The sequence below is a fragment of the Arvicanthis niloticus genome, chromosome 9, assembly GCF_011762505.2.
Source record: "Arvicanthis niloticus isolate mArvNil1 chromosome 9, mArvNil1.pat.X, whole genome shotgun sequence".
NCBI classification, from domain to species: Eukaryota; Metazoa; Chordata; class Mammalia; order Rodentia; family Muridae; genus Arvicanthis; species Arvicanthis niloticus.
Genome location: NC_047666.1, coordinates 54,760,443 through 54,772,622, shown reverse-complemented (window position 1 = coordinate 54,772,622; position 12,180 = coordinate 54,760,443). Strand labels below are relative to the sequence as shown.

General features: G+C 47.9%; 1 protein-coding gene across 3 annotated transcripts in view; it reads left to right on the top strand.

The window, feature by feature from the left end:
* Tmem72 (transmembrane protein 72) overlaps window positions 1–11,817 on the top strand; it is a 28,243-nt gene extending 16,426 nt beyond the window's left edge. For 2 of the 3 annotated variants that reach the window (XM_076940364.1, XM_034512344.2), the window contains 4 exons: window positions 38–104; window positions 4,177–4,248; window positions 5,685–5,824; window positions 7,117–11,817. In XM_076940364.1, the coding sequence (XP_076796479.1) occupies window positions 5,764–5,824; window positions 7,117–7,595 (540 nt within the window). In that variant the 5' untranslated portion in view covers window positions 38–104; window positions 4,177–4,248; window positions 5,685–5,763 and the 3' untranslated portion in view covers window positions 7,596–11,817. Of the gene's footprint in view, window positions 1–37; window positions 105–4,176; window positions 4,249–5,684; window positions 5,825–6,330 lie in introns of those variants that run through there. The other variant, XM_076940365.1, reaches the window with a different exon arrangement.
* The last annotated feature ends 363 nt before the right edge of the window (window positions 11,818–12,180 follow it).

Below are 12,180 nucleotides of genomic sequence, written 5' to 3'. Positions count from 1 at the left end.
CCCAGACCCACTGTCCCCTCTCCTCTTTCCCCTGCAGTGTTGATTGGAGTGGGCACCGAGACCTTTCTCCGGGGGCGGTTCAAAAGCCTGGCCTTCTATCTGCTGTGAGTATAAGTACCTGTGCTCCCCCTGCCTGCATGTTCCAGCTCCCCCATGTCTGTCTACTCAGAGTAACACAGGGTAACCCACTTCCTATGCTAATTCCTTCCCATCCAGAAGTGGAGCCACAGAAGCTGCTAAGGTAAGTCCAGGTTTGGGAAGATCCCATAAATCAGCCAGCATCCTTCCAGATTCTCATGAACACATCTGCCTGCCCTTCCACACATCCACCTGTCCATTATTTATCCAAAAATCCACCTCATCCATACACCCTACCTACTACATGCACCTATTCCTCATCAAATCACTCCTCCACCTATCCATTTACCCACCTACCAACATTTCCACTTACCCATTTATCCACCTACAGACTTGCCTATTCACCTGTTCATCTGAATACTTAGTTTCTTATGCACCCACCCATCTACCTATTCCACCCACCTACCTGTCCGGGCCAGCTCGACAATCAAGTGGGACCCCTAGACCCTGTGGAGAGGACTGAGATGTGTGAGAAAATAGAAAGGCACAGCAAGTCAAGAAGTCTGATCAAGCTGGCAAAGATTTTATTGTTCACACAGGTTATATACTCTGAAAACAGGCTATGGGGAGGGGTAGGAAAGGAAAGAGGGCTTTGCAGGTGGAGGAAGCGAGCTGCAGCTGTGGGGTCTAACTAAGTTATTCTCACAAAGCCTTTCCATTACCAGGAGTTCTAAAAACATCTATCTAGCAGGATGTTGGCTAAATCTAGAGATCAGGAGGAAGGGTTACTAAGGTGGGTTGCTATGAGGCTTTGTTTGAAGTTCTAAGAACTGACAAGTGAATCATGGAAGGTAAGCAGAAAGAAGAATAGTAGATAGGAGAGCCAAGGGTGAGTGTTTGCCAAGAGTAAGGCCTTGTCATGACTTCCCACACCTACCCACACAACCATCTATACATTTTATCCATCAACTCTACCCACCCATTCTAATATCTATACATCCCTATAGCCACTTCCTTATTCAGCCAACACCAATACATATATATGTGTGTACATATACATATACACATACATAGTTCTCTTGTATGGCAAGTACAGTTCATTGTCTAATATGTATTTTGTCATTTAGTTTAGCACCATGAGAGGCATGTAAATTGTCCTAGTTATAAAGATGGTCAAATTCAGGATGCAGCAGCCATCCTGTCATTGAGCTAAAGAGAAACACGTCTCATATCAAGGCATGGAACTCTGCCTCCCAAGCTAACTCTACCTCTCCATGATCAGCTGCACCAATATACTTTGGCAAGAAAGAAATGGCTGTGCAGGGATGTCACAAGCAGTGAGGGAGCTGGGTCCCTGAACCTATGATTCGGTATCTCTGCAATCCTGCCCTAGGCTACTGGCTAAAGGAATGCTGGAGGAAGGATCGGTGTCCCAGCAGTAGAATGTCTCAACTGCCTCTTTCTGCCCCCAGGTCTCAGGCTGCATCTTCTGCCATTTCCTTCCCCTCACTAATGTTATCCTGCACCTTGGTGGATGACTTTTGCCCTAGGCAGCCATTCTACCCACTACCTCAATGTAGGCTCTCTGCTGCCCCTAGAAATTTCACATCTGCCACCTCCCAACTGCTGTGAACCTTCAGAGCTCATGTCTACACTGCTAACTCTCACATCTGCCCCCTCCAGCTATAGCCCACCTTCAGAGCTCATGTCTACACTGCTAACTTATTTCTTGATACTTGGCTGTGCCTGGGGACTTCTAGCCCTCTCTACTGCCTGGCCTTCATGCTCTGTGTACCCATGGAGCACTCAAGTGGACACAGCACATCTCAATGCCCTCAGACACTGCCTCCCTGGGCCCCTGCAGCAAGAATGAACCTGCCTTCTCTCTCACAACACTGGTAATTCACCAGTATGCTTCAAGTTAGGTAATGTGGATACCTTCTGCCCTCAATGGCAGCTCTTCCTTGGGGCTCTGCCCAGTCTTGAGGGGACTCAATGCCCAGGCAATCTCCCTTGTGTTCATTCCAGCCTCAAGTCTCCCTGCCCCTCACACTCACACAATTTCTCCTCTACTCATGCCTTGTTCTCTGACACCCACAGATCAGCACCCGTTCCCGTCCTGCCATCCCCCGCCCCCTAACTCACTAACACCTTACAGAAAGTCTGAGTGAGCCACTAACCCACCAAGTCTCAGTTGCCCTCTGCCTCAGGATGTAGAAAACAGCTCTGCTGAGAGTTTCTGCAAAGCACATGCCTTCTTAGTCTCATGATCTCCAAAGTTCAGGGATGGTTCCCATCTGGTACCTGCCATCGATGAGCTGTGTAGTCCTGGGCAAAGGTCTGGCCCTCAGCCTCCCCATTCATAACTGACATTAGTACAACTGCTGATCGTAAAAGCATTGCAAAGGCCAAAGGAGTCGGTTTCTATAAGGCTTCTAGGTTGTGATTGGCACAATTCAATCATTATGTTCCCATCATTTTAAAACTAAAGGGGTAAGAACTGGGCAGATGGTGAGGAGAGTAGGAGAAAGAAGAGATTATGTACCATAATCACACAGAGAGGAAAAGCATCTATGTAAGGGTGGTTATGTTCTAAAGCACAGCTCTAAGGGACCTGTAGACATCTATCTACTCATCTCATTGGTAATAATTTCATTGGTGAAGCCTTATAGTTACCCCTGGTTTACAGGTGAGAAACTGAGTCACAGGAAGGCCAAGTCTCTATTTACATGCACACAGCTGATCAGCAACAGAAACAGACCCATGACCCTAAGGAGACAACGGTCTTGAGACCTCCATTGCATCTACCCTCACCACCTTTGACCCCATGGGTATTCACAGGGCATTCTTCCATACGACCTGCCCAGGATAGGCCCAGGTCTCACATGCTAATCATACAGAGAAATCCTTTAGAAGCTCAGACTAGTGACTCTGCCATTGTGGTAACAAGAGTTCACCAAACAGAAGGAAGGAGAAGACTTCCAAGAAAGGCTAGCTTGTGCAAAGGCCCTATGCTACCTATGGGTAGTCATAAAGGAATTTAAATGGCATGTAGTTTCAATTCTATGGGTCAGGAATGCTCTTCAAACAAAAACTGAAGCTTTAGTCACAAGGATTCTAGTATATAAAATTAAAAGAAGTCAGACAGAAACCTTTGATTTCACATCTGCCTCTAGAAGATTCTGATTTTAGAATGCCTGGAGCATAAACATTCTGGATCAAGGCAAACACCTTCAGATTGGTGTGTCCCAGAATTTTTGGCAATAATAGAGGAACAGGAGATGAAGACCAAAAAGTCAGGAAAGCCAAGGGGCGGAAACTTAGAAGCTCTGGGTGGGTGAACTATTGGAAAAAAAGACTGAGAATGGGAATCTTCATCGGGGCCATCCTAGTTTGCTTTCTATTGCTGTGTTAAAGCAACTTGTGGAGGAATGGGTCTGTTGTGCATGTTACACTTCCATGCACAATCTGTTATGAAGAAATGTCATGGCAGGAACTCAAGGAAGGAACCTGGATAGAGGAACTGAAGCAGAGATGATGAAGGAAAGCTGTTTGCTACCTTGCTCAACATGGCTTGCATTTTTTTTTTAATACAGCCCAGGACCACCAGCCCAGGAATAGCACCACCCACAATGGGCTGGGCCCTCCCACATCAATCACTAGTCTAGAAAATGTCCACAGACTTGCCTAGAGGCCAATCTGATGGAGGCATCAGTTGAGGTTCCCTCTTCACAGATAACTGTAGCTTGTGTCAGGTTGACAAAATAACTAGCCACCAGCACAGTGCTCAAATTTAAGGCTGGGCCAGAGGGTAGAGAACACACCTTCCCGTGTCCACTTAAAATACCGAGTATAAACCACCTCACCTGCTGGCCTCAGCTTTGTCCTCACCTCTGATCCTAGCTCCAGCCACTCTAGTCAAGACCTGTATGTCATCCAGGCAGCACTGGAAGGATGTTGGATGGAGACACGAATTGATGGGGGCAGGGATCCTGGACAGTGTGTCAGTGAAGATGTCTGGGAATCAGAGGAGATAACTTTGATAAATCCATGGGGGACTGATAGGTATGGCTTCCCTCACTTTTTCCCCCCTCACAGGTTTACAGGAGTCACCATCTCTGTGTGTGAAGGGACCTACTTTGTGGCTCAACTGTTGGCCGTCTGCTTCAAGTGAGTAGCCTCCAGGAGTAATCTTTACATCCCTTCCTAGCCCAGACCCAGACAGATCCCTCACCTGCAGGGCCATGGCTGAGGTTGTCCTGCTTCTGGGGCCACTGTGGACTGGTTCTCCTTTCAGAATCAGGCAAGACCAGGCCTGGAGATGACTTAGGTCAGCACAGTCCAATCACCTGCTTTCTGTTGTTCTCAGCTGGACGAGATCCAGTCAGGGCCTGACTCTAACCCAGACTCCCTGGCAAAGTCAGCTTTCCCTACCCCAGGACATTCAGTCTCTGGGCCAGTGTCCAGGCAGCCGATATAAATTGAGGACCCTGCAGAAGGCTCAGCCTGCAAGAAACAGAGCTGTGTGTAGGAAATGGCTCTGCCTTTTCTAACATTCAGACCATAAAGGCCCCACTGTTGCCCAGCCAACGCTCACTGTGTGAAAAATAGCCATCAGTGTGGTAAGGGCTTAGACCCTGGTCTATGGCTAACAAAGCCCAGATAGTCAGGTTCCCAAATGGTCAGTGAGATCCAGACCTTAGCACCTTGGGGACTAATAACTGCTTCCCAGGCTCAGCCTTTAGGCAGAAGCATGCTCCTCTTTCTGCTGAATTTTACCTCAAAGGATTCTTGATGTTGCAGGGAGGTGCAGGAATGTTTTAGTCTCAGAGTCCTCTCTGCACCATCTCCCACTACACAAGGACAAGTCTGTTTTGTGTGTGCACTTGTACATGTACACCCACAGACTGACACAAGGTGGCGCCAATGAGCTATACCAGACAAGGTCCTGTGGACAGTGCTACTCTGAGAGCATCCAAGGTCCAAGGACAGGAATTGTCTTACTTGGCCTGTAAAGAAACCTTTAGGCCATGTCCCGGAAGAAATCTGCTCAGCATCAGGGCTCTGCCTTTACCCTGGATTATCCCTATGTCTCAAAAAAAAAAAAAAAAAAAAAAAAAAAGCTTGTCCAGGCCTGTTCTGCCCTGTGCCTGGCAAGATACAGCAAGCATGATGAATCAGCCTATTTTTTCTCTGTGCAGTGTGCAGTGTTCAGTCCACACAGTGGTCCTGGGGTGATGGTTCTTGTACTATACTGTTACTTGTATACTAAAGACTTTCCCCAAAGTTCCAAAGACTTCCATCAACTTTCCTTTCCTGTCGGTCCAAACCACAGTTAAAATCATGCATGGATTAAGGGAAGCTTTGTAGAAAACCTGTGAACCCTCTGGAGTAGCCCAAGCAAGCCTCCTAACCAGGAAACCTACCATGAGGACCCTGGGCTTCTGTGACTCCAACCCCTGCAGATACTCCATCAAGAACCACTGCAGTGATCACAGATACTGCAGGCCTCAGCCCCAGGCTCCCTTCTGTAGAGCTTGGACTTTGGTGGAATGATTTCTACTAACCGAATAATGCTGAATCCCCTCCAACCCCACCCCCACCAGGTGTCAGCCAGGGTCTCTGGCATACAGAGCAAAGGAGAAGGCCCACTGGCTGGGCTGCTTCCAGAAGTTCCTCGCCTACATGCTGCTGTCAGTGGCCTGCTTCCTCCACCCTGTCCTGGTCTGGCATGTGACCATTCCAGGTAGGAGCATCAGGTGTCGTGAACATATGTGTGCCCTGAACAGATGTGATCTAAAGTAGGAGGACCAGGTCCTGTCTCTCAGAGTCCCCACCAGCCCATCTACCCTCTCCAACCCAGTATGTGAGCATGACTGTCAGATGTCCACTATGCTGACCAAGCAGCAGGACCATCCTGAGGTGAAGTCCTCCTGTACATAGCCATCCAGAGATTGGACCTTTGATGGGACCCTGGGTTATCATCCCTCTGGCCACTTTTAAAGAGATGGTCAATCCTCAGCTCAGACATTTCCATATTCCCTGGATACCTACCTATTCAGCTCTAAGCTCTAGGCTTGGGTTAGGAGGGCGCACTGAAGAGCATGCCAGCTTATCCTCTGTCCCTCCTAGAGCCTTGCAGGGTGGCTCACTTTCTAACCCCAGAACTGACATCCTCACCTCTACATACCTGTCTCTTGCTTTCTCTTCTACCATCCTCCTTTTGATTCCTCCTTATTTATATACACACAGCCCTCCAAGAGCTCATCTGAAATACCAAAAGATTCCCAGACGAAACTGAAGGAGACTAAGCTCTCTTCTTTAGCATATGTGTCATGGCCCCTGAAGAAAGTCTCAGGAGGATTCACCCTACATTGAACGAGCCACAAGCCCCGCCCTCTAAAAAGGCAGACTGAAGAGACCCTGGAACTGGTGGGCATGGGTGGTAGGGTGCCTGGCTTCCCATAGGTGGGCTGTGATCCTTGCAGGAGACTGAAGCAGAGAGTCTGCAGACTGGCCCAGATGATTCATGGGCGGTATTCCCTGTGCCACTGAACATGAGAGAGCCACATTTCCCCAAGTTTACTGGGTGGGGACTGGGGGAATCTCTACATTTCTGGGAGTGAGAAGACAACCAAGAAATTCAACATCCCCATCAGAATCCATGTCTAGCAAAGCCATTATATACCTGCCCTCAATAATCCACCCTGAGAGGGAAGCTGAGGGTGGTGATGAAGTCAGAACCATAGACCAACTCTCCATATGAAGGGGATGTGGGGCACAGAGAGCAGACCAATCCCTTCTTTGGTATCCTGGTCCCACATAGCACTGGACCTCTTTGAACCTTTTAGCCTTGTCATGTCATCATGTCAGCCCCTGAGTCTGGTGTGGGTGTGTGAAGGCTAGACTATCAGGGTGCTGACCATGGCTGTACAGTATGGTACAGCAGTGGTGCTGTAGAGAGAAAGGCTTGTTCTGCCTCTGGTTTTTCTCCATGGCATGTCTGTGCAGTGTTTTGACCTCCCAGATCTTTTCCAGGCTCCATGCTAATCATCACTGGCCTAGCCTACTTCTTGCTGAGCAAGCGAAAGAAAAGAAAGGCTGCTCCAGAGGTGGCGCCCCCCACGGAGCAGTACACAGACCCTTCCAGCAGTGTTGTGAGCACGACAGGCTCTGGGGACACTGAGCAAACCTATACTTTCCATGAGGCCTTCAAGGAGGGACCGGGCTCCTTCTTCATCCACATGAAGAACATCCTGAAGGGGACCAAGAAGCCACGGGTCCTGCAGACCCAAGATACCCTAATGGAACTGGCACTGGAGCCTGCTGACTCCTTGGCCAAGAAAAAGCAGGTACACTTTGAAGACAACGTGGTCAGAATCATCCCATCCCTCACTGAAGGTCTGGGTGATAGTGACAGTGGACCAGAGGAAACCAGCTCTGACACAACCCCCATCATCCCTCCCTCCCAGACCCCACTCTTTCTGCCTTCTCTCATGGCCACTGACCTGTTCTGAGCTTCTCAGCTAGAGGTCTACAGATGGATAGACCTGCCAGAAGACTCCTAAAGCCACAGTCCCTGCAGGGAACTCGGTCTCCATTGGTCAGCTGCTCATATCCTAGTGGCGCCTAGGCATTCAGAACAATGAGATAGTGTACCAAGCCAGATCTGTGGTAACCTCCAGCAAGGCACAAATGAAGCCTTGCCATGTGGAGTCAACATAGTCTCCTTCTTGGCAAGGGGTGGGAAAAGAGACCATGGCTTCATTCTCCACAAGGCTGCTGACCCAACTTTCTAAGCCCTAAAGGAACAGAAAACATGAGTTCACCCTCACATCCAACAAAGAGCTCATCCTTCAGCAAGAACTCTATGGTACGTTTTGCTTGGGATACAGCCTACTGGTGCCAAAAGCCCAGGGCTATACTGGCAGCCTAATCAAGATTGCCCAGGGTAAAAATGAGAAAGGAAGATTTGGATCTCAAGTGAGAGCAGCCTGGCAGCGGGCTGCATTCTCAGCATACTCTGGGACTGGGCTGGGCAGCGGGCATTTCAGAATCACCCAGGAAAACAATACCACTCTGTGCTCACTGCCAGGAAAGCTGACCGGAAGAGCATCTCTCATTCCAGAAGGATAGCTCAGGGCTTCCTGCCCTCCTCTCGCCTACTCCCTAACTAACTGTATGGGCAGTGTTCAGAGTCCAAGTAGATGCTGTAGATGGTCCAGTCTTGTTTTGTTTTGGAACTGTGTGGAAATGAGGCAACCTAGAAGTTGGTGTCAGCCAGACAGAACATTTTTTGCTAAGACTGTGAGGCGTGAAGGCAGAAAGCAAGCCAGGGGGGCTGGAGAATGTAGGCAAGGTCTATTCAACTCATCCCTCAAGTCAAAAGATAGACATCTAATGGACGACCTCGGGGGCATCTGAGCCATTCCTTTGACATTTCCAGTGAAGGATGTTAGACAGTGCAGTCAGAGGAAAATAAAATATATGGAATATGGGGTGTGGGTGGGTATGTCCCTATTACTATGGGAACCTCACAGCGAGGAAGAGCAAGAAAACACTACCATGACACCATGAATTTGTGTGAGGCAGGGCCAGTGCAGACCCAGAAGGTTGTTCTTAACTCCAGATTGCAAGGCCGGAGCTCAGGGAGCAGAGTTCCCAACCTGACTGAGGCCAGAGGCCAGAGGGAACAAATCCCTTAACCAAGAGGAGCCAGGTCCTCTCCCTGTGTCTCTGTGTTAGTTACCTTCTGTTGCTGAGATGAAACACCATGACCAAAAGCACTTAAGGAAGAAAGAGTGTATGTGACTTACAGTTCTTACGGAGAGCTAGAGTCCATAATAACAGAGAAGACCTGGCATGCAGCAGGAGCTAGAGGCCAGCTGGTCACATTTCATCCACACAACCGGAAATGAGGTGGAGTGGGGAGGGGAAAAGTGACATGAGGCTATGAACCCTCAATGCCCACCCCCAGGGATGCACTTCCTCCAGCAAGGCTGCACCTCCTAAAGCATCCAGAACTTTCCCAAACAGTGCCACCAACTAGATGAGTGATGTTTCTCATTCAAACCACCAGTCTCTCAACAGAAATCTTTGACTCTTGGTTAGTTGATTGGTTAGCTTGTTTTGCTTTCTTAAACATCCTTATTAAGATGTAATCTGCTGTCATAAAATTGACCAACTTAAAGCATACAGTTAAGTGGGTCTTAGTCTATTTCTAATCTGAGTTCATTATACTCATCAGTATCTCAACTTCTTAATACGCTCATCACCACACCCAAAAAGGAAATCCAGCCCAGAAACCACTAAGACTCACTCTTCCCCTCCCAGTTTTTGTCCTATGAAACCACTAATCTGCCTTGTAGCCCTGTAACTTTTACTGTTCTGAGCTCATCATAATTTGAATCACATAATTTGAGCCTCCACACACCCTTACCGGACTGCTCCAGGCTGCACTCAGCAGCAGTTTCTGCATCTCCCAAGATAGGCTGATCCCACAGGATTCTCCTTGGCTCTGTGTCTAGTTCTCTATTAAGTGAGGATTCAGCGATTTGTTTATTGCTACCAGCACCATGGAGTTCTGAACACCCTTTTATTTATTTATTCTCACCAAGATGTACTTAAAATGTTTCTGAGAACTCAGTGTGAACAGAATTCTTCACATCCTGTTCTGAAAGAGGTCTTTCCCCAGGGCAGATCTCTGAGCTTTCCAGAGGTCTTCCCCCCTCCCAACCCTCCGCACTCCACCCCACCCCCACTCCTGGGCAGATCTCTGAGCTTTCCATTCTTTCCTTCTGGCCAAGACCTCAACAGCAGAACTTCCTGGGGGATATCTTTCCTGGATGGGTGAGCATAGGAGGAGCAGATCTTGATAGCCTTGGTCTGCCCTTCCCACTCTGGAGCCTCCATAAGAGTCAGATGGGGTGGGGCAATCAAGACTGTCATATATAAGTCTGTCATCCTGGAGATGCCTGGGGGCTCAGGATGCACAAGACTCTAAGTGAGGCAGGTGGCATTAGAGGCAGATCCTTATATTAAAACATGTTCTGTATCAAACACATCTGTTTCCTTATTCTCAACTATATCTCAACTTATATGGACTTTATGATACAAGTTGAGTGGGCCCAGAAGTTTTTCTGTTCCTATCATTTAAACAGGTGCTACCCTGGGGTTGGGAAGGCTGCAGCTCAGAGCTTTAGTCAGTGGCCTAATAAACTCCCTCCCTCAGCGGCTTCCATTCAGGTAAATCCAGAGCATTGACTCCAAAGCAGGAAAGAGTTTCAGGACACCTGAGAGTGGAACCCAGTTATAGAGTTGATTGGATAAAGACGGGGATAGTTCACTGTTCACGTATATGTAAGTGCTGGCAGAGAGAGAGGGGATGGGGGAAGAAGTGGGGGAAGGACACTACATAACTGATACACGATGGTGATGGTGTGGGCTTCTCCAAAGGAGATCCCCACTCCCCACTTGAGTGTCTTCACAATGGCTGTGTGTAGGACTCAGTGCTCTCTGAGACCCACTGCTCCAAGGGTATCATTTGGGGTATCATTTACAGCAACATTTAGTGATTAAGCAAAGTTTAAAAATTAAGCAGTCCATATGTTAAAAAATGTTCTTCTGTGCATGAAATTATAAGGTGAAAGTATGGGGTGTATCATTTGGGTTTAGGGATGAGACAGGGGTACTGAAAAGGTTTAACTCGGGGTTGCAAATGCCCTGGCCCTATGTACGCATGCTTTATTTATTGTTTTATAGCATTTTTACCTGAGATGTCTTCAGGAAAACCAGCATTTCTGTAAGCTGTTTCAGTTTTATCAGTTGTACTGAAGTTTCTTTAAACACCAAATAGGTCTCCAACTGAGGGCTTCTTTTCCCTTTCAATGCTCCCATAGTCTTTCCCTGGCTCTCTATCCTACCTTACCATGACCTTGAACTAAACGGGCCCTAAAGATAGGTCTATTATTTTTCCTTCTTAAATCATGACCTTAAAGTGAGCATGCCCAGGAGAGAGTCCACCATTATGTAAATAAATATATGTCTCCTGGATGAGGTCCTGTGTTCTCTTGGTTTGAGAAGGACATTGATTTTGAATTACTCTGATATTTTCATTGCCTGCTGCAGGTAGTAAATCTTTCTCCACTCTTTGTGACTTGGCTGTGTTCTGGCTTTGTACTCAAAAAGATATGAACTCCGTGTATTGGATTATGGAGGGGTCACGGTAGGGGCTCCATCATCCTGCTGGGCCTCTGAGACCGGAACTTCAAAAGCACAGAAGAGACATGAGGGACACAGCATCTTGCTCTCTCAAAATGGGACCACAGCTTAGAGAGGAAGCTGAAGATAGAACTCAGTTGATAGACACTTCCTTAACAGGCATGATACACTGAGTTCAATCCCCTGCCTCATAAAGTCAGGACATTGCTTCCTGGGTATAATACAGCTCTAGGGAGATAGGAGCAGGAGACCAGGAGCTCAGAGTCGTCCTAGTCTTTGTAAAATAATTTCCAGTCTAGCTGGGAATGGGAAACATTAGACCTTGTCTCAGAAAAGAAGGGGGGCCAATAGAAGATCCTCAGATGGTCAAAGAGTTGGGGTTCAACTGTCATTGACCTTTTGTGACTATTTCTTCATTTGCTGTGCACCCCTACCTTTGTCAGAGATTTAAGTGATTGATATTGCACACTTTTTCCAAGATGGAAGCACATTGTATTAAACAGTAATCCTTTTGCCTTTTGGGTTGTTGTTGTTGTTGTTGCTACTGCTGGGAAGAGGGTTCTCTGAGTCACTCTGAATCCAAGAGAGCTGCTCCACTCACTCCCTGGCTCACTCCCTCACTTGCCCACTTGCCCTGTGCCTGTCCTTCACTAGTGATGTAGCCCAAACTTATGGATCTCCTGTCAGCCTCCAGTCCCCTGGTTGTAAAGAGAGGTTAATTATAGCCTCTCCCTGAGATTGGCTGGGGCTTAGATGTAATGACACAAGCTACATCTTCACAGAATCCCTCTGCCCTCCATTGCTGCAGTCCTGGGATGTGGGTGCCAACAGCAGCCACTCTGAGACAATGCTCTCCCTGGGATGTGGGTGCCGACAGCCACT